Below are 26,597 nucleotides of genomic sequence, written 5' to 3'. Positions count from 1 at the left end.
TCTGTTGCTTGATATCAGTTTCTACAATGAGACGTTTGCTAGGGTCGTCGTCGATGTGTAAACAAGAACTTCAAAATTAGCGGCCATTTTTATCAGCCTTCACGCACGCGCAGTAACATGAAAATAAGGATCGTATGCCGGAAGTGACGTAATTGTGAACTAGACGAACAACGGGTCGATGAATCGTACGTGATTTTCAATGGAGGAATTATACTTTCAGGTAACGTACTATCGTTTATAATGTTCAGAATTTGAAAGCATTGATATTTTAGCTTCCTTGAATTCAAGTAGTAGAAACATGATGTCGGATTTCAACAATTTACACTATGATCTGATGTATTTGTACGCATAAAGCAGGTATATTTGATCAGTCTACCGCCCATGGCAACAGGAAGTGGCCAACACAAGCAACATGCATGCATTCGGGCCTCGGCACTTGAATTGCGCTGCGATGTACAGCAGGTTGAGCAGCAGCAACCCGCTCACTCAGCTGGTCATACTCGGAGACCATCCAACAGCGTGTATTCTCGCTCGGCGAGAAAGGAGTTTAAGAGCTCTCCACTGCACCGACCGCTTTTGTACGCTACGCGCAAAATGAGTGTAAAAATTTCACTCTTTTCAGTTTGAATTTCTCTAGAGTGGAAGTCTTATGTCTAAATTATGTCTGGGCAATATTTGCACTGAGGTGTCTCCCATTCTTGAATTTTGAATTTTAACATGAAACCACCTGACGCAAGAGAGTGAGTGACGTAACAAATTTAGAAAGGCCAATTAGCAATTAGGAATGTCAAATGCACTTCAAAATTTAGTTAGAAATCTAGAACCTAGGTATGTTACTGTACCTTTTTATGGTAAGACAAAAACATTTTGAATCTTAATAAAGATTGAAGGGGCTGGATTGATTGTCTAAACTACTTTACATTGTGTTGTATTCAGTCATTTCTGCGATATTTTCAAAATTTAAAATGATGGTATTATTGTTATGAAATACTCTAGGCCCAAAGTCATATCTACAAAAATGTATTCTAAATATATCAAATTTCTTTTATCTCAATTCTTATTTTGTTAAATACTGTAAAACAAGGAATGTTCGCGTGCATTTTAATTTCACGATCGCCAAGATTCGCGAAATTAAAATGCATGCAAAATTTCTTGTCTACACTATATGCATTGAACGCCAGTGACAATTCACGAAAATTTCATGCCACGAAAAAGGCCATCGGCTCCAATTCGCAAAAATTTCGCGCCGCGAATATATCATGTTTTGAAGTACATCGTGGAATTTCACAAAATCCCAAAATAAATATATAATAAACATCACTTTGATAATCCCCCAGAATACGATCAACGCGATCAGAATTCGGTCAGGCGATATTCCTACAAATATATTTGTCAATGTGCATTCAAGATGACTGAAAAATGCGCCGCACCATACGATGTACCTTGTTGGCACAAAATTGCATCGGGGACATTGCGACGCCTGTTCGTGACCAAATTCTGGCAAGTCGGCACTTGCATTCAACCCCTGAACATTACACGGGCACGTACAGACATTTTGTTTTTCTTCTGCGTTTTTGCGCATACCATCACACTGAGCTTGTGATAAGTGAAAAATTACGCAAGAAAATGGCGTATTTCTTATTTCGTATTTGTTATTTTTAGCTCCTTTTCGGCAACCCTGACTCTTAAAACTGGGTTTCATTCATGTGTGCTTTGGAAAAGTTTTTTGCATTTTTATGGCGAAATTTGGGATTTTGGTTGGATTTTTGGAGGGGACTAAGGGACTTTCCTGTTGTGAATGACAGTGCCAGTATGTGAAATGATGTGATTTGCATGTACAACATTAATTGTGACAGTATACTTACTGGCTTGTGATTAGTGATAAATGACTGAATTGCGGTAGGTGACCGAATACTGGTAGGCTTACCCTACTATTAAAACTTATAAGACTTTGTTAATTTGCATTTTACGATATTAAGCTGGACCTAAGAATTGATCAAAAAATTCATGCAATTCAGGGTTTCAAGGGGCCGGGCACACTTCATGACATTAAGAAATAGATCTGTTGTATTGTGTTACATTGATACATTTCCATGGGGCGTGCTCATGGATCTCTGTTACATACAAATGTGCTTGCACATATGAAGAGTAGCGAGTGAAAGTATAACCAGTAGAACTCTATTTGTCATTTATGGCGGCAACATTATCCGCTCTATGTATTTCTATTGTTTATTTGTTCGATTATAACGAAATTTCGATATAATGATAGAAAACTGCCAGTCCCAAGGACTTCGTTATAATGGGAGTCCACTGTATTGCAATCCATTTTAAAGGACAAGTTCACCTTCATCAACATAAGGATTGAGAGAATGCAGCAATATTAGTAGACCACATCATTGAAAGTTTGAGGAAAATCAGACAATCCGTTAAAAAGTTATGAATTTTCGAAGTTTTTGTGCAGTAACCGCTGGATGAGAAGACTACTGCAGTGTATGAATAACTTGGATGTCACATGCGTACAACAATATAAGGAAAATATAAAGAGAATTTCACAAAATTCCATCTTTTGAAAAAAGTACACATTCCCGTGACTCGTTACCGACAAATGTTATGGGTAATATTATTCCCCCTGCCTTTAGAAAGAGTCAAGTCAAGTGCTCTTTTATCATGCGAAAAAAGTGAAAATATGTTGAATTTTCTTTTACATTTTCTTTATACTGTTGTACGCATATGACTCACAAGCTGTAGTAGTCTCCTCATCCAGCGGTTCCAACACAAAAACTTTAAAAATTCATAACTTTTGCATCGATTGTCCAATTTTCCTCAAACTTTCACTGATGTGTTCTACTAATATTGTTGCATTCTCTCAATCCTTATGTTTATGAGGGTGAACTTGTCCTTAAAGTGTAGCGTTCTCTTTATAGGTTTCCTAGTACAATGTGTGCTTTGTTGTTTGTATGTAGACCATTTAGATACTGTCTGTACACTGTATAAAAGTAAGGATGCATGTCATTTGGAATGCTGACAAGTTTGCCCTTTTGCTGCTGCATTTGAACTTGTAACATATTTCAAAATGGTATGAAGAACTTTTAATATAATGCTTATTGCGCTTTGATTTGGATCATCATACTGATTTAAGCTGTGATAACACATTTTCTGCAAACAATCAAAAGTGATTTGACAAGATTGTTTGGTTTGAAAAGCAGGAGCAGCCTAACATGAATGTAGACTACAAACTACTGCTCACAGAATTGCGGTTGGTAGCTAAGACTGCTTCACTGATTTTTTGGCTTTTCTTGTGCTAGGGTACAACAAGTGTACATGGTTATATACAATAAATCAAGCAGCATATGAAACAGGACCAAGTATAGACAGTGGAGCTGAACAGGGCTAAAATGTACTAATATTTTGGAAAAAATATAAAATGCAAATTAGATTGTGTGTTTAGACTGTACCATTTGTCATGATCAAAATGTTCATGTGATAACTGCTTCCACAGCTTCTAGTGACATCAGTATCAAAATAATAATCAGATCTACAGATATTTCCATCATGTTGTAAGTTTTAATGATTGGTTGGTGTATTTTCCATTCGTAAGTTAAGATTGCTTCTGGGATTAGTAGGGTTAAAGGTACAGTAAACAGAGTACATGTACAATGGTGCATGTGAAATACATGTAAGGCAAAGACAAAAGTCGAGGCAGGTACACTTCAATAATTAGGCACACTGTGTGCTAGCTTTGCCTGATTCCCAATAAATTTTTCAGTGACTTTACATAGACCTGCATGATAATGAACTAGAATGACAACATGCAGTGCTCCATTAGTGCTGTAGGAATTTTAGTTAAAAGGAGTGATCAGTGTGTCCATTGTGCAGATATTTGGCCTTCTGAAGATTTTGTGTTCCCCCCCCCCCCATCAAGATATTCTTTTGTTTATTGGTGTTTGTGTCTTAATTCTCATTTCCAAATATGCAATTTAATGTATTAAAAGTAGATGAACTTGCTGAGTAGCATTGCTTCTCAAGTTGGCTGTATTTTGAGCCACTGTGATTGCTTTACACACATACCTACATACATGTATGTAGCAATTCATTATTAGTGTGTCTCATGTGGAATCATGCCCCCTTTCAAAATAATTGCCAATGTACAATTGTGACATTGGTTCACTTTTTGGTATTCAATGCTTATAAAGATGGATTTAAATCATTTTAACAAATTAGGGATCACCGTCATAGATTAGTAAAGTATTGAAAGGGAGAATATCATTTACAGCATTCAGCAACAGCTTACATGAAAAACTATGACTTCCATGTATGTGTAGATGAATCAACACATACACACACACACACACACACACACACATAAACACAAAACAAACACAAAATGATAATAACTTTGCTTCGTCTTCCTAGGCATATACAGGCAAGTCATCACATTTCATATTGTGGTTGCCCAGAAATGAAAGTAAAGAAAATAATTTGTACAAGACTGCTTTCAGACATTCATGTAGCCACTGCTAAATACATTGTGCTTAAAATTTTGTGTCTGGACAGATGACAGGAGGAGGGGAGGGGGATACAGTGGTTTGATCTGTGATATACTCCATACTCTTATATGAAGGACAAACCAGACACCTTGCTGATGTTCAAAGGTAGTGAAGGCACAATTCTGTTCTGGTTTCCCTTGGTACTTACTGTACAGGGATATCACATGATAGACCCACGTACATAAATGTATAGTGTATGTACCATGGTAATTGTGAGGGAGGATGTTCTCAAATCTCAGTTATGGGATACATTACATGCTTTCCTACCCTGAATTCTTTTTTTTTTTCTTTTTTTTTTCTTTTTTGCGTCCTAGTGCATTCTGAAATTCCCCTAAACCTTTACAGATGCCCTAATGATCACGTTTGCAATTGCAAACAGAAACTGTAAACACAGGGTTTGTCATGCAAAACAGCAGCATCATTGAATAGCAAATTTATCGTGTGTCACATGCCATGAAATCATATTCTGTGCTTTGCTGTTTTGTTATGTTTTGCTAAGAGACTACCAAGTTTTGGTTTTGCATGACTACTTTGTCAAGACATTTGCTTGTGGTTGTCAGTTTCTTAGAGTAAAGTACTAGAAAAGTCCAACATGTGGTCCAGACATGGTGGAGTGGTATGGTCATCCTGTGGTCATGGTTACATGCTTGGTTATATTACTGCAATAGACTAGTAAATTAGGATCAAAATAATGGTAAAACTATTGGGATGAAAGGTGTAAGTAATATTCTCAACTCTTGATGTTTATGCTATGGCTGAAAGGTTGAAATATTATGTTACATGTAGTAATTGAAATTGTAATGCTCTACATAAATAAGCATTCTGTGAGCACAAGTATATGAGTGCCATATTATAGGAGCATGTGTGACGGTCAGTATGGTACTGTGTAAGCTGTTATTTTTTGCATTTTAAGATATTTTTGCAAATGAGGAGGTCACAGACATTTTTGCAAGATGTTGTTTTTGCAACTTGACCCTGAGGTTTTCGTACATTATTATCCTTTGAACATACGGTGCCATTTTTGTGTATTAAATTTGCTGTCCAATAGTGATTCACAAAATTCACGAAAATTAAACCCACACGAAAACAACAGTACACTGTACCCTTGCCGACAAGGTATCCATAACAATAACAGTATCTGTTCTAGCCGTAATGTCTTGTAAACTGATGTTGTATACAATGCATGTATACATGTGGGCAGTTTGCTAATCATAGAGCTACATTTTGTTGACATCAGTGGGATAAGCATTGCAAACTGTATTTAGTATCCATATCAATCCATTTTATGATACCGGATGCTGCAGTGCCTGTATTTAGTTAAGTCATTCATGACAGTAACAGAAAACATTGTTTATGTATTCAGAAACCACATTCAGAATTATCAATGTAGAGATGTGGAAGATACACTGTACATACATACTGTTCATTTGCATGTATCAGTGCACCATCTTTACCTGAACTTACTGTTTTTGCGAATTGCTGTGAATTGCTGCAGCTGACAAGCTAATCTGTCTAACAAATTAGGAATGTACAGTATTTAATTTGTTGTTAGCATTTCTCTTGCAAAATAAGGAACTACAGTACACCTGTATATACCAGGTACTTGCATGTGCAGTGTACATTTCTCGTGATCAGCTATCCAACAATAATGTATCATGTGTCAGTAGCAAGAATTCATATTTTCATCCAAAAACAAGCAGATTGTGGTTGTTTCATTTTATTCTGTTCACATGTTGCTCATGGCTGTGTCAAGAGACTAAGCACTACTTGAAAGATGTGACGTATGGGAATTCAAGCTTGACCAATAGCATGTGACTAGTAAAACATGTAGAGTGGCCTTAACTGGCACACTCGCTATGCATTAGGGAACTCTTTTACCCTAAGGAGATGCATAGTTACAGTGTATGGAGTTACCAATAGATAGAGAGAAAAAGACAATGGACAATGCACATCTCTAATGCCCTCAAGCCTTGAGCAGCCACTACATCCACAGTATACATAGTAGTACCCAGCACTTTGTAAGGAAGCTGTACAAAATTAAGTATCTCCTATTAAAATAACAAGCAAACAAACAAACTGTTTTGTCGTGGGTGTGTTGACCGGCGTGGCCCACAATTTCTAGCGGGGCATTAGTCATCGTGTGCACCGTTTGGGAGGTTTGGTAACCAGTTACATGTAAACCTGAATTGAATTTGATCCAGAGAAGAGAGAATGTTTATGAATCACCAATCTATTTATGTCAGTGGGACATGATCTCTCTCTCCCTCTCTTCCATGCAAAGCTTGGTGGCCTGTAATCGCCACACTCTTGTTCTGGATAAGGAGTAGAATATATAACAGGAAAAGAGCGATTTTTGCCCACTCACTAGTTCCAGTTGTGTACTCATTGTATTCATAACCGTGGGGGTACTGAGCTTTTCCTGTCTGTGTATTTCCATCTTTGTGTGTCTAGGGTACACAAAGGTTTTTATGAGAGCCCACATACATTACACTGTTAACTGCACATTACCCACCAGGTTTGGTCTAGACACCATAGCCATATATGTACATGTAGTCTGTAACTTAGCAAGGACTAGTTGTACTTCTGCCATGTAATCTCAGATTGACACATTAAGCTGTCAACTGTAGGAAAGACAAAAACACCATTTTCTTTTTTGTCCCCGATTGTACCGAGCTGCAGGGGTCATACAGTAGTTACCACCAGGGTAGCACAGGTGCGGATGTTGCCATGTTATACCACAAAAGAATCACAATGTAGTCTGTGTGTGAGAGACTGTCACACTAGTGTCAATTATGTACATTGGATGTGTTTGAATTTCAACATGTACAGTATGTATTCGTTCTTAGTCTATCTTGGGAATATGGTCTTGTGGTATCAAGTGTGTACGTACATTGTGTCCAACTGGAAACAGAAATTCTGGCGTGGAAAGTTATTTGTTGTCTTCATTCTACAGATTTATAAGGTGATAGAACACTGTTGAGAGAGACAGTGTCAAAATAGTAGTGATGTAGACGTGTGCATGCGATGCAGGCAAGATGCTCAAAGTCACTGAGCCACTTGGAAGACAAGAAGGGATGCCGTTAGTATGTCTCCCATCAGGTAACATGTATTCCTGGGTCGGAAGCAACTGTAGTGTCGTGGAGCATAGAACAGGTGATTTACCCCAAAGAAATATAATGTAGTAATACAGGCAGTGACACAATCTTTTCTTCTTCTTCTTTTCTTAAAGATGGGGGGGGGGGGGGGGGAGAGATAGAGATATATACCGTACATTGTATGCAAAGGAAGTAGTTTCCATTTCGTTGTCTGTAGATCATGCAGAATAATGATCAGTATTAAATGTCCATGTTGTTGTCCTTGTCATTTCACTGTAAACATATCTTTCATATTGGTTTCTCTCTTCTTGTTTACAGAAGGACACACCCTCTGGGGTTTAGTTTTGTTTTTTTCACTTTAATTATTTTGTATGATCACATACTATAAAGCAACACTAGGGGCGGGGATATTAATCACCTTCAGTGATAATTCTAGTTTTGTTTTATTTTGTTTTGTTTTGTTTTGTTTTGTTTTGTTTTGTTTTGTTTTGTTTTGTTTTTTTTTTCACTTTAATTATTTTGTATGCAGAAATTAATGTCCCCTGCTGTGGACACTGTGCAAGAAAACATTGTCTTGGCACAACATCTTGAATACAGCCATGGCAAAAAAAAAAATGCCTCTTGTGAAAATCAGTTTAGTCAATTACTTGTGACATTGTGAATGCATTCTTCATCGTGAAGAGTCTCTAATTAGGCAAGTAATGCTACTGTTACATGACCCATGCAGTTCTTGTTCAGTTCCCTTTGGATTTGTTGTTGATGCACTGGTATTCAAAGAATCATGACTCTGTTGACATTGATTCAAGTTAGTCAAATTTTCATCAATCTGTTACTTTATTTCATTGCTGTTTTTAAGAATTACATTATACTTTCCATTCTTAGCTGATTAATATGCTAGTGTTGGTTGCATGTGGTACTGGAACATTTAATTGCCAACTACAAACGTAGCTTTGTAATTAGACCAGCAGCTACAATGTGGGTTACAAGTATCAACCCACTTGTCCAGTCGGGTGATTGGGAAAACTGATTTCTGTATCCAAACACACCGAAAGGGCATTGTTAATTTTACTTAATTTTTGTAGATTGCTTCGTGAAGTGCATACAGTTATCCACACACACACACACACACACACACACTGATCCATATCATGCATCATGTCTGTCAATACAGGTATTATGCCTCAGCCTTCTCCTGTGTCTCCTTTATTTTAGACGATGACTGATGTACAAGTACATGTATACTTGTCTGTCCACTGATTTGGTGACCCATGATTAATCACAGGGCATTACGCTATCTACCGGTTAAACTTATTACCTAGCGCAGACCCTAGGAGGTGATGCGACATTCTTTTGATGTTAGTCTAATAAGATCAAATATGATTTAGTATCACAGATTTCTTGCATTATATTCCCTAGTTATAGTACCTATAGCAAGTTTTGATTCAAAACATTGTTCCACATGTAAGACTGTTGTTCCTTTTTGCTGTTACTATAGTCTGCAAATTGTAAGATTGCATGCTCATTTTGTATTGATATGAATTGGCGGAGAAGGAGCTAATAATGATTATACACATCATCTTTTAACATATGCTATGCAAACTTTCAGTGATATTTCTTCCCTAATGCTGAATGATATTGATAATCAAGTGGTCCAAAGTTTCTTTCGAAACTACAGAAATTTGTGATGTAAATACACATCTGGTCAAAATCTGTTGGTATGTAATAGCTTATAATGATCTCCCATGCATTTTTTATTATAAACTTTATATTTTAAAATCGGGCCAGTAGTAACAATTTTGGGGACCTACCAAGTCTCACGCCTTTGGAGTGAGACTCACCTCTCAAGGGCCTTTCTCATGCTCAACACCTGTCAAGCTTCTCTCTTCTTCTTTTTTTGCCCCTCACAAAGAGGGGAAAAAAACTAGATTTCCAACCACCAGAAAGTCACATTTTGTCACAATATTCTTTATCAGAATAAGTCAAAGTAGTGGTACGCTATTATAATTAGTGTGCACTAGAATGCATTGATTTAAGTCGCCTTACCTTGGGTCCTATACAGTAGGAGGAAGCATCTCTGATTTTGTGGTGTGAGAAATATCTAGTGGCGTTTAATTCTTTAAAAAAGGATAACAAATTATAAACTGTAAAGAAGACCACACATAATGCATGCCATGGAGTGTGTGTGTGTCCATGGTCAGCCATAACACTCAGTCATGTGAGGTGATAGCATAGCATGCAGTGTCTCACATCTGTTTGTATGCTTGTGCTTGCCACACAGATGCTGTTGATCTGACTACAAAACCCGGTGCTAGATGGTGGCGTAACAAATGGACGGACCCTTCAGGTGATAAGTGGATCACACACGCCGGCGTGAAGATCAGGCAGGTGTCCAGCCGTCCCGTCGCAAAGGAATCAACCCATCTTGCCTCGTAATTGATCCACAAGTGGAAACTAAAAAAAAAAAAAAAAAAGAGAAAGAAACCTGCTGAAGAACAACACCGACAACAAGGAAATAACAAATATGCATTCCAACAAACGGTGAAAGCATTTGTGGAATACAACATTTATAAGTGATACAGCTTCTGCGTACCTTTAGGAGTATAACCTTGGAGTAACACTGAGTCAGTTGGAATATTGCATTGTATTTTATCCATGTTTCCCTGCCTCTACTGCTTATATTAGTCGCAGGGCAAAAAAGGTGCTAGTTTTGATGTGTGTGTTCGCATGTACAGATAGGAAGTGAAGAAAACTGGAAGTACGCACAGGGAGTCTGGGAACAAGCGCAGCAAGATGAGTGGGACACACAGATATGACGATAATCGCCACCGGAACAAGAAGAGCAGTGCGAGGACTGTCTCGAGCTCGAGAACTGGCACTAACCCATCCAATTCAGGAGTACTTATGGTGGGACCTAATTTCAGGGTGGGCAAGAAAATCGGATGCGGCAACTTTGGTGAACTTAGACTTGGTAAGTACAGATATCAGGGTTTGCGACTGTGGTTCATTGAATTTGTGTACGACAACACACAGACAAGCATGCGCACACTCACACACACACACACACACACACACACACACACACACACAATCACACAATCACACAATCACACAATCACACAATCACACACCCAGTTTTATCATCTTATTGAAATTGTTGAACATGAACATGTTTGATGTGTATATCAGGTAAGTGATGTGTCAACATAAGAGTTTTGATACTGAACAGTACTAGTGATGGTTACTACTATTATCTGCGTAGGAGAATTTGTAGAAATAAAATGTCATGAAGCGAAGACAAAGCTTCTACAAAAATATATGAATCAATGAATTAGTCATAAGTTGCATTATTGTAAATGAAATAGATGCACACATGTGTCGACTATATTTCAAGCACAAAGGCTATACGGATTTGAGGTGAAGAAGGCATTCCCTATGGAAAATCCAGCAGACATCTTCGTTCAGTCAATCCACAAAAAAAAACCCTTTTTAGAGTTCACAGTTCATACACTGTATCAAGTCGTGATGCCTATGACCCTATCAATGAGGAGAAAGGCAGCACTGCTAATTTTAACATAAACACACATTATGACAACACTGATTGCAAGAAACACATTTTTCTCATATATTCCTCCTTGTACTGTCTGTACACTACTCGTGTACTACGTGTATGCACAAACAGGGAGAGTGTGGGCCACACATGGGGAAGGTGACTCTCCGTGTCGCACTGAAGGTGCATGTGGAGAAGCTGATGATGCTCCTGCTACAGTATGTAACGGCAAATGTTTAGACTGTGCAATCAGCATAATCTATCTTGAATTGGTTAGAAAATAACCCTTGGGAAAGAAATGAAATCCCTGTGATTATTTCTAGGGATTTACTTACTTTTTTTTAGACATTAATGACGGACAATGGAAGTTTGTCAGCCAAATTTGTTTATTGTTCTGATGAAATGGCAGAAATAACACGTGAAAAATTGTTACATCAAGTTTTGTTGCACTTGAGCGGGGCTACCGCTACAGCAATTCCCAATTAACAGGTGAGCACTGTATGTGATATGGCAAATAGTGAAAAGTTTTGTTGTCCCCGCCGAACGAGTTCGAGCAGGGGACTATGAAACGGGCTCCGTACGTGTGTGTGTCCGTGTGTCTGTCCGTCCGTCTGTCTGTCTGTCTGTGCGTCCGTGTGTGATCAAAATGTTCAATTTGCTACTTCTCTGTCATTTATGAGCCAATTTTAATTCTGTTTGCTTTATATGATAGCACTACATGGGAGCTTTGAAACTTATACACAGAATTTCAGTCGTGACCTTTGACCTTGACCTTTGACCTATATTGTACATTTGGCTACAAAATGCTACTCCTTCGCCATTTCTAACCCGATTTCGATTCCGTTTGCTTTATGTGATGGCACTAGGTGAGGGCTTCAAAACTTCTACACAGAATTTTGACCTTTGACTTCTTTGACCTTTGACCTTGATTTTTGACCTGTATTGTACATTTGGCTACAAAATGCTACTCCTTCGCCATTTCTAACCCGATTTCGATTCCGTTTGCTTTATGTGATGGCACTAGGTGAGGGCTTCAAAACTTCTACACAGAATTTTGACCTTTGACTTCTTTGACCTTTGACCTTGATTTTTGACCTATATTGTACATTGGCTACAAAATGCTACTCCTTCGCCATTTCTAACCCGATTTCGATTCCGTTTGCTTTATGTGATGGCACTAGGTGAGGGCTTCAAAACTTCTACACAGAATTTTGACCTTTGACTTCTTTGACCTTTGACCTTGATTTTTGACCTATATTGTACATTGGCTACAAAATGCTACTCCTTCGCCATTTCTAACCCGATTTCGATTCCGTTTGCTTTATGTGATGGCACTAGGTGAGGGCTTCAAAACTTCTACACAGAATTTTGACCTTTGACTTCTTTGACCTTTGACCTTGATTTTTGACCTATATTGTACATTTTGCTACAAAATGCTACTCCTTCGCCATTTCTAACCCGATTTCGATTCCGTTTGCTTTATGTGATGGCACTAGGTGAGGGCTTCAAAACTTCTACACAGAATTTTGACCTTTGACTTCTTTGACCTTTGACCTTGATTTTTGACCTATATTGTACATTGGCTACAAAATGCTACACCTTCGCCATTTCTAACCCGATTTCGATTCCGTTTGCTTTATGTGATGGCACTAGGTGAGGGCTTCAAAACTTCTACACAGAATTTTGACCTTTGACTTCTTTGACCTTTGACCTTGATTTTTGACCTATATTGTACATTTTGCTACAAAATGCTACTCCTTCGCCATTTCTAACCCGATTTCGATTCCGTTTGCTTTATGTGATGGCACTAGGTGAGGGCTTCAAAACTTCTACACAGAATTTTGACCTTTGACTTCATTGACCTTTGACCTTGATTTTTGACCTATATTGTACATTGGCTACAAAATGCTACTCCTTTGCCATTTCTAACCCGATTTCGATTCCGTTTGCTTTATGTGATGGCACTAGGTGAGGGCTTCAAAACTTCTACACAGAATTTTGACCTTTGACTTCATTGACCTTTGACCTTGATTTTTGACCTATATTGTACATTGGCTACAAAATGCTACTCCTTCGCCATTTCTAACCCGATTTCGATTCCGTTTGCTTTATGTGATGGCACTAGGTGAGGGCTTCAAAACTTCTACACAGAATTTTGACCTTTGACTTCTTTGACCTTTGACCTTGATTTTTGACCTATATTGTACATTGGCTACAAAATGCTACACCTTCGCCATTTCTAACCCGATTTCGATTCCGTTTGCTTTATGTGATGGCACTAGGTGAGGGCTTCAAAACTTCTACACAGAATTTTGACCTTTGACTTCTTTGACCTTTGACCTTGATTTTTGACCTATATTGTACATTGGCTACAAAATGCTACTCCTTCGCCATTTCTAACCCGATTTCGATTCCGTTTGCTTTATGTGATGGCACTAGGTGAGGGCTTCAAAACTTCTACACAGAATTTTGACCTTTGACTTCATTGACCTTTGACCTTGATTTTTGACCTATATTGTACATTGGCTACAAAATGCTACTCCTTCGCCATTTCTAACCCGATTTCGATTCCGTTTGCTTTATGTGATGGCACTAGGTGAGGGCTTCAAAACTTCTACACAGAATTTTGACCTTTGACTTCTTTGACCTTTGACCTTGATTTTTGACCTATATTGTACATTGGCTACAAAATGCTACTCCTTCGCCATTTCTAACCCGATTTCGATTCCGTTCGCTTTTTGTGATGGCACTAGGTGAGGGCTTCAAAACTTCTACACAGAATTTTGACCTTTGACTTCTTTGACCTTTGACCTTGATTTTTTACCGATATTGTACATTTTGCTACTAAATGCTACTTCCGGCGGGGACATATTTTACGCACCGCGTAATTTCTACTTTTCCTTGTTTCTTTAAATGTATGCTGATTATGTGACATGCTATCATGTACAGATTGTAGATAGTTGTACTGTGCAATTGTCCATGTCAATACCTTTTCAAAACAGTACTTGCTAAAAGTTTTTTTTTTTCCAAATATTGCTATACAACAGAAGGCAAAACTTTTCAACGGAACTCACAGTCAAACACAGTAATACAGTATGTCCCCCCAAAAAAAATTACAACGGGGCCCTCTGCAATGATATCTTTAAAAATGGTGAATCAATCTAAATACAAATTCAGGGTATGAAACTATAACTCATTACCCACATCTTACAGAAAACCCCATTCGATTTGCTTCAGTGGTCAAAGGGAAATGAGGAATTTTGTAGAGGATGTCGGGAATCTCTTCCATCCAAATTCTGTCTATTATTCACACACAAGAGCATTGAATTGCTAAAATTGGAAGAATCAGACTCATGACATGCTTTACAACAATCCACATTTCTCTGTGACGGCTTAACCAAATTGAATGGGGTTTTCTGCAAAATAGAGCTAAAATGTTATATTTTAAGACCCTGAAGTAGCATTTAAAAGAATTAATCATATTGGGTGTTATCAATGCGAAAATCTGATTGTAATTTTTTGGGGACATACTGCAGTAAGTCGCCCCAAAAATTACAATTAGATTTTCAAATTGATAACACCCAATATGATCGACCTGTCTGAGTGCTACTTCAGGGTAAAGCGTAGTTTTACTCATAACATCACCTGAGAAGAAAAGTTCGTTACACTCTATGATGATAGTCATTTGTTTCGCTGATCTATTAGACCACACAGTCCTAATATATTATGCGTGATATAACTTACAATTTTGAGTACGCGCAAAATAAAAGTGCGTTGCACTGTGGTCTAGTGGTCTATCATTTGACCTGGGTCAAGTGATAGACCACAGTGCAACGCACTTTTATTTCGGTACCATGCGCAGGGCGCGGAGCAAATTTGTTGTTTTGTCATCTACGCACATACGTCTGAAGTAAACTACAGTTGGTACGTACATGTAGCCTAAGCCCTAAGGATACCCTAAAGACAGCTAAAATTGTTTCATATGTGGAATAAAATGGGAATATCTAGGACCCTAGATGTGGAATATAGAGCAAATAATCAACTTTTAGTTTCAGGCAATGAGACAAACTATCACTTCCTCGGCAATCTGAATGTGTACGCTATCTTTCCTCAGCTACGCTTCAGAAAGATAGCTACATCCAGATCGCCTCGGAAGTGATAGTTTCTCCCATCACCTTCACCAACGTTGATTATTTGCTTACTATTCTCCATGGAAAGGAAATGCTGTTGAACATGGACCTAATGTTCTGACCAGGATTTGTCATGCCAGACAGGTGATGATTCGTGTGGTTACCCTCTGGTTGCCGCGAAACTGACAGTTGAGATCTCACGAACCATTGGCGGTATCCCATGGGTTAGCGTGTGTGGTACAAACCTGTAGCTGCACTTTTCTCACACAATACCTCCAGTGAAATGCTATGAATGCCAGATGAACCGTTGGTACTGTTGAGTGCGACTGTGTTACTGTACATTATAAAACTGTGTGTGTGTTTGTTACTATTTCATGGGCTGGGCAGGGGTACCCAGTTTCACGGATGCGTACTGTATTGTACATGCTAACATGGCATTTGAAGTTAAGTACATTGTAAACTTATAATACACAGACTTGAAAGGTGTATTGCATACAACCTGTAGGTAGGTAATATTCATTCCTGCATAAATGTGTCAGTACAGTAATATAGGCCTATACTGCATTACATTGTATTTGCGACATGGGTCTCAAAATATGGTTTTAATGGGCATTTATACAAAGTATACAACTGTGTAGGCCTACATGCAGCAAAGGAGGTTTGTGTCGTAACTGCTTGAATTTCCTGAGAAACTGATCTGTTGAATGATCCTTGCAAAACATTGAGTTACACTGTACTTCATAAGCAAAGTCGTAAAAAAAAAAAAAACAACTAACCATCTATTGCCAATGAATACCGGTAATTGATCTCTCTCACTCTCTCTTTTTAATGATATTCATCAACACACAAGTTTCATGAAAGTTTTATGAAATATTAAGTAAATTGTATCAGTACCGTAGAAAAATGTATGATTGAGGATAAAAGTATGATTTAGGTGTGGTAGGGGTGGTGACATTTTCTTGTAGGGTCACATCTTATATTAGAGATGTATCCCACATAATACTGTTGATTCGTCAATTTTTCAAATGTGTTTTATGTGTGTGTGTGCCTCATACAGTTTGGTTGTACAATGTGCATGTATCTATAATGGAGACAACTGTAGAACATACTAGTAATGACTGTGTGCATGCACACACTTTCTGCTCTTTGCAATGCGTTGAAAACTGAAACTGTGCAGTGTGTGAGTGATTGTGCCCCACAGTACAGAAAGGTACTAGTATACAGTAACCCTGCACAAGATGCGTGGGCATACGTGTTTGTGTATGGTGTATAAAATGGGGCATGCATCCATTCTGCGCACTGTGCAGTATTCACACAGAAGTTCCCTTCATTTCCATGGAGATGTGGGCATGGGGAGAGAACCGAAGAATGAGTCGGCATTGTGATGAGACCATCTGAATACATAAATAGCTGATATATGTATCTTCTTTACAAGGCAACTATACTTTCCAGCACACTTCTGTGTATATGCTGAAGGGGGATTTCTGTTCCCTAGCCAGAGGGAAAAGACATTGTACATCCAATTCATTTTAAGAATTTAAGTGACTCCCTGTTATTCTACATGTACATGCACCACGATGAATTTTCATTAACCCTTCAGGAGCACAACACTGGAATGCCAGTGATAACTAGTGCCAATTAATAAAATACACCTGTAGGAATTATTCTGATTTTGTGTGAATAACATAACATACACATGCACATGTATGTATTATGTGTTTCTGTGTCTGTATGATTCTTAGTCTTTGTTTTATGATTTATAACACCAAGGAATATAAGCATACAATGATGAAAGATCTGTCTCACTCCTATTACAAGGTACAGTGTACATCTAGCAGTATCCCCCTAAAAAAAAAAAAGAACCAACTTGACAAAACTAAACTAAAAAAAAAAAAAACTACTACTGTACTAACAACAACAACAACAGTGGCCCATAGTGTATTAAACTGTTAAAGGACAAGTTCACCTTCATATACATGTGGATTGAGTGAAAGCAATGTTAGTAAAACACATCAGTGAATGTTTGGGGAAAATCCGACAATCCGTTCAAAAGTTATGAATTTTTAAAATATCTGTGCAATCACTGCTGGGGGAGAAGACTACTACAGTGTATGATGTCACATGCATACAACGATATAAGGAAAATAAAAAGAGAATTTCACGAAACTTGACTTTTTGAATAAAGTGCACATTTCCTCGACTTGTTACTGACTTATGTTAGGGGTAATATAATTCCCCCTGACTTCTGAAAGAGAGAAGTCGAGTGTTCTTTTATTATGTGAGAAAAGTGAGAATATCTTGAATTTTCTTTATACAATGTACTTTCTTTATATAGTTGTACTCATATGACATCACAAGCTATAGTAGTCTTCTCATCCAGCCATGACTGAGCAGAAACTTCAAAAATTCATAACTTTTGAACGGATTGTCCGATTTTCCTCAAACTCTCATTGATGTGTTCCACTAATATTGCTGCATTCACTCAACACACTTGTCTATGAAGGTGAACTTGTCCTTTAAGTGCCTTAATAAGCATTGTACACCTACATGGACTGTACATACAGATTAACTCAACATGACAAGCTGTCCATTGAAACTCAGTTTACCTTCCCTTATCCATAAATGTTTTATTAGCAATTTTTGGAGTCCGGTGGGATGTTCAGGCTCTGGTGCGAACGGGAGGTTTTAGGTGATACACAATATCGGACACCTACAATGTTCTTGTACTATGAAAAGACAGTTATTTGTCTTGGTCATTGTGTGTTTAAATTAATGCAAACTGATAAGTTGTATATATGCCTGCAATACTACATGTAGGTACAATTATAGATTATCAATTCAGTCATTTTACAAATATTTCTCTTGTATCTATAGGTGCAAGTCACAAGAAGAAAGATGCATTTCAGGATTTGTCAAAAATTTGAAGAACCTGTGCCAGTTCTTTGAACGGCACTTGCACTTGCACTTGCCTGCCATGATCTGCATTTTCAAGTGAAAGTTACCATATTTTCTGAAGAGAAAATTAGAGCAGCTCAACCATAATAAAAATAACAGAGATTTTTAAAAAATATATGTAATTTTACTTTACCATGTGTAACAAAGTATGGTGTATGCAGATTTTAAGACCTCAGTAGTCTTTTTTTAAAGGTTTTATATGGCCATCAAATTATAAATCTTACATTTTGGAATTGCTTTGTTGAAATGAGCACCTGAGCCCAGGAACACCCTGTTGTCGATAGCAAGTATTAATGTCCAGTGACCGTCATGTTCCCTTTTTCCCTGTGGCTGGGAAGGGCTCTATGTTTGTGCAACTATCAGTTTTTGTTTGCATCCAGTTTACAGCGAGCAAAAATGGAGGACAAAGTCCAGTCCTGACTAGTGTTCATCCTACATGAAATAATACAAACAGCCTGTTGACTCAGTCTAGAACCTGCAGACATTATGCATCAAGGCTTGGAAGCTGTATTTTCTTTATTCTTTTTCTTCTTCTTTTTTTTTCCATGTCCTTTCTCAAAGTGCTCTGTGTTACCTCACATGTGAGCTCAGCTGTTAGAAGTCATGCAAGGTCAGGAACAATACTGTTGGGTTGCGGTGATTTAGGAAGACATCACACCCTGTGGTACAGTTTTGTACCAATTCCAAGTAAAAATCACATGTGTGCAGATCAGATAACTACTGACAAAATACAATTTCAGAGCAAAGCAAACAGAAGCTCACTCTCCTGAATTTAATAAATTTTGCATGTATGCAGTTGTGCATCAGAACTAGTCTTCATGAATCTGTACTTCCCTCAGTTTTGTGTTCATCATGCACACACAGTTGAAAAGCCAACAATTGAGCAAAGACACTCGTTGTTAAAGGTTCATGACTTCCAGCGCAAAAGGTATCATTTGTGTAGCTTTGGAAATGTACAATGCACATAATGTTACTCTCGTAGTGTGATAGTACTTGTACACAGGGCGTGTGATTGACGTTGCAGTGATTCATGAATTAGGGATATTTCCTTGTTTGTCTCTGACAAATTCAGAGTTATATACACGATACATTGTAGGGACATGTGTGTTGCAATATACCGGTATTGGTTTGTTTTTTTCACACATACAACCGTAATGTGTGGGTCATCTGATACTTAGCTGCCCTAGTGTTTGAATTTATTGTAGGAAGGTGTGTGTGTGTGTGTGTGTGTGTGTGTGTGTGTGTGTGTGTGTGTGTGTGTGGGGGAGGTGGGGGTGGCTAGAAGATGACACCATGTTTTAGATTAAGCAAGTCATGGGTGTTCTGTGTTGGAAAAGTGTCTACAAGCTGATGTACATATCTGACAATCACACATGAACAAAGCAGGGTGCCTCGTGTGTTTTACTCTGTGTTTGTGTCTCGCAATCTTTCTGTCTGTTTGTCTCTGCCTGTTGGATTGAAAAATAGAGAAGAATCGAACGAAACATTGTAGATTAGGAGAATTTCAGTAAAACCAGACATAGTAACATAGAAATATCACAGGTTTCACATATAATGTAATCGCAGCCATATCTACTTGCAATATGCTAGTGACAGTAGATGATATGATAAAGTTATTGCATGAAAAGAAAATGTCCAATTGACCTGTGCACAAAAACTTTTTTTTTTTAACACAAAACATTTGCATAGATTACATTGTGGGGAAGGGGTTGTGGTGGCTACATGTAAAATGTGCATTGTAGTTGCAACGTGCACATAATAGCATTATATGTCCAACAAAGTTGTCATTAGATTGCATGTGTGTGTGCACAAATCATGGACAAGTCATGAGAGAACAACCTGCTAGGCTGCAGTGCCTAATCCTTGTTACTGCTAGTTGATTTGCAGACTACATTTCTTGTATATTTCATACCAAACTTCAATGGAGACCGGTAGTGATGCAGAAAATTGTAGATAGGGATGTTTGCCCAAGTAGAATGTGGCCCAACCTTTGATATTGAAATTGGCGGGGACTTGTTTGTTCCATGGTACATGTAACTTCTGCACGGTACAAGGATGTACATTACACAGTGCAAATATTGTCTGTTGCTATGAAACCAAGTCTGTTAAATATCAATAATTTCTATGAACTGCATGTGGTACATCCTTGTTAAAAGAGATAGAAATGTTACGATCTTTTGTGATGGTGGCTGTATCAGTTTTTGCGCCTTGAGTGTACACAGTCTTTAGTGTACATATAAGATATATGACAATTGACAGTATAGTCTTTTCCACCTTCTCATATAAATACATGGAGGATTTTGAAGTACCGTATAATCAGCAGTTGTGGTCAATTGATTAGCAAACTGACCTGTAACTCCTGAAAAATAATGGTTGCCAATTAGTTAAGTGCTGATTGCCCATTCAGAGTAATTGATTACGCTGTATCAAATACTTGGTGAAATGTGAGTCTATACTCGAGAGGGCAGGGCGGTACCAATACAGCCAACCGTGTTTACTCGCGTGTTACTGTACGTGGATGTGGACAGTAGGCAGCCAAAGGCAATCTTTGTAGCCAGGCTTTTTTATAGACAACCCAGCAGAAGGCAAATGGTAACGCCAATATTTTCGTTTGCAGATATTTTTGCAAATGGCAGTTAATCGGACATTTTTACAAATTGTTAATTTCATGCTTTTACTGTACGTCTTCTCATTTTCGTGATAATTGCAACAACATCAAAATAACACAAACATTTGGGGGAAAAAAAGTAGCACTCTTCTCAAACTACTGTAAAAGTGGAAATTTTCGCGATGTTGAAATTTTTGCGCATTTCGCGCAACCAGAAACCAGCGCGAAAATAAAAGCACGCGAATATTTTTGCTTGCCGTATGTTCGTGTACTTGGTGTCTTGATTCCGCGGCATTAAAAACACGCGAAACTCATCTCACCCGGCAAAGCGCAAAAAATTAGTCACGCGAAAATATCCACTTTTACAGTGCAGGTATTATGTAAATTGGTAAAACATTACTTGAAAGGAGATCAAATCTCGCTCAGAAAAAGTGCTATCCTGTGCAATATTCTAAGGAACAGAGAACCAAAGTGATGATGTCACAGTCATTTGTTTTTGCAGTTCTGTAGCTTGGCTGGAAGCAGGTGTGAACATGGTTAGCAACAATAGCATTCACAGATATTCGTGTCAGGTTAAGTTGTTTAGAACCTGTTTCTATGGCAATGCGCTATTTGTATGGGCATGGGGTCATCTAGCAAAGACTCTGCACTTCCGGTATAATCATTGAGTTGGATTCGCTCGTACGTTGTACAGTGTATCTTAAAGTTTAGGTGCGCGTGTGGACCTGCGTCGTGAATTCACGAGTGGAGCTACAATGTACAGTTATATTCATCGACAGTTAGGTTTTCGACTTACATGTAAACTTCAAATTTGGCAACTGCGTGTGAACGTAACTACAGTAGTATGTCAGTCTTAAGCGTCTTTGGCCTCTTACTTTATAAAACATCTGCAATTTCATGAAGTTGCAATGATTGCAGTTGCTGTAGCAACAACCTTGGTACACTTGGTACCTTTTTTTTTTCCTTATTGAACATTATTTTCTAGTAATATGGCAATATGATTTGTACTTGCAAGTTTCAGTAATGGCAAATCTATTTATGAAGTAGGACCCAGGTAGAACTTACTGGATTTTGTTTCAGTCACCCACTCCCCCCCCCCCCCCAAATACCACCACCACCACCACCACCTACAGTGTACGGGTATACCACCCCACTCCACCCCCCCCCCCCCCCAAAAAAAAAAAAGTGTTACTTATAATATAATCATAATTGTTTCATTTGGCACAACCATTTCAGCTAAAAGTTGTAGCCGGCATTGTGTGTCTGTTACTCGCTCTTTACACTGTAGGTACGAGTACCAGTGCATCTCCTACAATGTTGTATGATTTGGATACAGTGGCTCCATGGCTTGTAGGCTTGTACACTGACTTTCATGAAAAAAAAACAAAAATGTGTAAGGCTCTGTGATACCTTCTGTATTTCAAATTTACCACATCCTTGTACATACTTGTACACTCTGTATATAAAAAAAGTAAGGAATCGATTCTGTCTGCCTACTGTTCTTGCAAAGTAAGTTTCATCACTAAAGCGTACGTAGACCAGTAGAGGCATGTTAGACTTGTTTTATTACAGAAAAGAGCTGCTGCTAAGATTTTTTTTTGATATCTCTTGTTGTGCAGTACATGGATCAAATAACTTGATCAAAAGAAGCTAATAATGATGTCACTGGTTGTTACTGGTATCCACGTCACAAGCATATGTTATTGTCACTATCAGGCAAGGATCCATAACACTTCATTGACTTTGAACAGTGCAGGTAATTCACCTTTGAGTGAAGCACATGTGCACCAGAGTACCTCTTTGATGTGATACATGATATACCTATTTCATTTTATTGTCATAACATTTGGCTTTTTACATTAACCTTAGTACTAGTGGATAGCATCTGGTGTACACATGTATGTAGCATTAGGTGAAGAATGAAGATGATAATCATCCGTTAATACGATAATATCATACGTGTAGAGGCTATGCTTTGACGACACTTTATCACCAGTGCTAACTACCATTAATGCTTGAGGACATAAGGTGGATTCGCACAAACAAAGTAGCGGGATTTCAATCGTGATCCAAATATCAAGATTTTTGTGCTTGTTCAGATGGACAGAAATACAACTTTGTATTTTGCTGATTGCCGATACCTTGTAGACCAAATTATGCATTCAATGTATGTGATACATAATGATACGTATACCAAATATACCAAAACGATGACCCTTGCCCTTGTGTTCATACGTGTGTCTTGAATGATGGGATAGAAAATACATCTTCTTATTTGCTCTATCATTCAGACACCCACCGTAGAGCAAATCATAACTCTATTTTTCAAAATAATTGTGATAGTTCCAAAATTTTTGCAAGATTTGTTGTGCGGATTGGAGCATGATCCTGATGACGCTATTAAGCAAGATTTTAATGTCCCTCTGGCAAAATTCTTAATATATGGATAGCAATGCAAATTTCACTGTGGACCCAGCTAATTAGCGCAAGTGTGAATGGCACTAATGCTCTGTTAACCATGAGCTTCTTCATAGTTTGCTTATTGTTGAAAATAGTATTTGTAGTTTTTATCAATGTGCAACACTTAATGTTTTAAGTCAGGAGTCTAGCCTTGTGTCAGCCATGTTTTTGATATATGTTGCATATCATCCTCAGGGAATGACAGTCTTCATAGTGAAGTGGACAGGGCACCTTCATACACTAAAAATTGTACTATGGTATTATACAACCTGTTTCTTGTGTAATAAAAAAACAAACAATCAAACTTTTATGTGAATGCATTAATGTATTCCTGGCTTGCAGAGGGGTTAAGAGGGTTGAGTCAACTTGAGGATGACTTGAATTTGTACAAGATTGATCACTTAGACTTCCCTATTTCAATTAAATGTTACAAATCAGTAGGGGTTCAAACAAATTATTGAAGGTAGCCTTACTTCAAGGCAACTTGAAGTTGAAGTCAGCATGGTAGGGTCCCATTATATTTGTAACTGTATAAGAGTGCCTGACTAACTACATGATTCAGAGAACTTTTGTCAGCATTTATCATGACATTTGTCAGATGAAAAAGAGACAGCACTTGAAGTAGCATTGATACTTGAATGCAAACCTGTTCTGCATGGTCAATGCAGCTGGGCAGAGACAACAGTAGGTACATATACTGTAAGCCCTCCCATTGTTTTTTGCACTATGTACAGGAAAGTACGTAGAGGACAAGATAGAAAGAGATAGGGAGGGGAAAAGAGATTGCCTAGGCCAAAAAGCTTCATTATGATCTACTTTACTTTAGCTAGCTAGGAAGTATAGAGATATTGCCAGTGACCTTCCCCGCCTGTAGCTGTCATTTTCTCTTCCATTTTGTCCGTGTACGCTCCTAGTAAGTTTAATCCCTTTTGCCACCGTCACACAGCAGCAGCATGTATATATGGCGAGCTCCTAGCCTCTGATGTGCCTCTCATGTTCAAGAAAAAAAAAAGGGAGGGGGGGGGGGATTGAGCATAAAGAAGACAGCTTGTGTCAGAGCTGTGGCCTGCGCTGTGTGATTCTGTGTTCAATGCCTGTGTACAGTTGTATATTCTTCCCTGTGGATGCCACACTGCAGCGGTACTTCGATCCCATGCCTTTTATCCAGGGGTTCTGGTGTTTTTCCTGTGTCGTACATTGATGAAACAAACTCCATGCTTTTCTTTCATCGCTTCTTCTCCTCTTTCACTTTCAATTTCTTCCTCTATCTCCTCTCCACTGGTAGTCAGTGTGAACATGAAGTTCTATGTTAAAATCAAGTCCATGTGATGTTTATTACATATTAAAGGTCCTGTTCACCTTTGGGAACAGTGATTAAAAGAATTTCAAGATATGACATTTAATGCATATCTGTGCACCCTGTAGGTCTGTTGTACTACAAAACCTACTCAAGTAGAGTCTGTTTTTGTTTGTTTGGGGGGACTTGTTTAATTACAACCATCAGTGTTGTTCGGTTGAAATTGCACCACAATGGTGTACTTGAAGGACAGTAATTATGGAGAAAGAATTCCATAGAATAGTGTCAAAGGGGAAGAAATCTCACAAGAAAGCATTCTTTTGTTGTTAATTACTCAGAACTAGAGACATTGCCAAACAAAATACATTTTATACAATCCCGGTGATACCAACACAAGGCTGAAAAGTTGCCGCAAGTATGAAAAGTGTACACATCACGCATGGCTTGAGTGGAGTTTTGAATATCATCTGATAGTGCATGTGGGGGCTAAAGCTATCCATATCACTCACCATCAAGCTACACATACGTGTGTAGTATGAGTAGTTCATTTCTCATTCAAACCATCTGCAATATTAAGATGTAAAATATAGAGGACCACTATTAATAACTTAAACTCTAACTTATGGTGTTTAAGAATTCATCATCAACGTCAGTAGACAGCCGCTGATGAATGAGCAATTCTGAGCAACGACTGAATGTGAACGCAGCCTTGAAGCAGTCCTCTGGGATGGGAAGTCAGGGACAGCATCATGCACATGATGCGTTGTGACTGTAATTCATGATACTGTTAACGCATGTCTGCACACCAGCTCATTTATAGTCTGTGCAAAATACATGGCTCTCTCATCATAGTCACGGACCAAGTGAAAGGTTACAAGGCAATGCTTGAGCGTATTGCGCGTTTCATAAATTTTCTCCTTTTTTTTTTTCTTGTCATTGGATCAATACCATTAGCTAATTGTGGGTTTCACTATCCTATTTCAAGCACTGTACACTTAGGTATGATTAATATGTTAATAATATGCAGAATTTTTGTGATGCAAATGTGTGTAGCCGTCTTTTTATTGATATTTTTCTACTTTCATTAAAGATGTGAAATACTTGTGATGACCTACATTTGTATGTCATATATGCTAATGATTAATGACTGTATTTTCTTTTTCTTTCTGACTTTGCAGGTAAAAATTTATACAACAATGAACACGTTGCAATCAAATTGGTGAGTACCACAGACTCTTCCTTTATAAAAAGAGAGTGAGAGATAGAGGGGGAAAAAAAAGAAGGTGGAGGGAAGTGAAAGCTTGGAGAGGAAAATAAACAAGATATGCTGAATGAACATGTCATTTGATGCATTGGCTTCATTAGTTCTGACAGGTGAAAAGATTATGGTGCACGACAGTCGCACATCATGCGTGCTCTGTAATATTAGCAGGGAGACTCGTGTCTGAAACTGTCCGAGATCAAAGAAGATACACCACAGGAGCTGTTGATACAGTAACTAACTAAACTGCAGCAACCACGGCAACGACTGGGGAACCCCATCAGTTGCTATGGCAATCACAATCACTGCATGTTACTTTGATGGTAGATGGGAGCCTTGCTTGTGAAGTCTTCCAGTTGTACTTGTTCCAGCTAACTAGATCAACCTTTTTTTTACATTAAGTTTGTTTGAGTAGGATTTGTTCCTTGGCAGGGCGAGGTCATGCTCGTTAATTAGGTATGATATTGTTGTATGTCAAGTTGATATAATGCAATAGATGTTGACACTTATTAACATTCAACCTAATCAAGTGAAATTAAATTGTGCAGTGTTTGCATCCCAGATTTACCAGTCAGTCTCGATCAAAATTTAAATGCTGAATTGAATGATAGCCGCTGGCAAACAATACCATTGTCAGAAGTAACTTTGATAATGACCATATGCTGTCATTTTTCATGATTCTACAGGGGTTGTTAAA

At 38.2% G+C, this 26,597-nt stretch overlaps 1 protein-coding gene across 2 annotated transcripts in view; it reads left to right on the top strand.

Moving 5' to 3' along the window:
• Nucleotides 1-162: 162 nt before the first annotated feature.
• Nucleotides 163-26,597, top strand: part of LOC139710197 (casein kinase I-like) — a 91,747-nt gene continuing 65,312 nt past the window's right edge. Inside the window, exons 1-3 of one of the 2 annotated variants that reach the window (XM_071622128.1) lie at nucleotides 163-220; nucleotides 9,921-10,610; nucleotides 25,818-25,858. In XM_071622128.1, coding sequence (XP_071478229.1) covers nucleotides 10,433-10,610; nucleotides 25,818-25,858 — 219 coding nt within the window. In that variant the 5' untranslated portion in view covers nucleotides 163-220; nucleotides 9,921-10,432. Of the gene's footprint in view, nucleotides 221-7,416; nucleotides 7,701-9,920; nucleotides 10,611-25,817; nucleotides 25,859-26,597 lie in introns of those variants that run through there. The other variant, XM_071622129.1, reaches the window with a different exon arrangement.

The sequence above is a fragment of the Diadema antillarum genome, unplaced genomic scaffold, assembly GCF_040938485.1.
Source record: "Diadema antillarum isolate AM-2024a unplaced genomic scaffold, OU_Dant_1.0 seq00001508_RagTag, whole genome shotgun sequence".
NCBI lineage: Eukaryota > Metazoa > Echinodermata > Echinoidea > Diadematoida > Diadematidae > Diadema > Diadema antillarum.
Note: the sequence above shows the minus strand (reverse complement) of the source record. Positions and strands in the feature narration are given on the sequence as shown.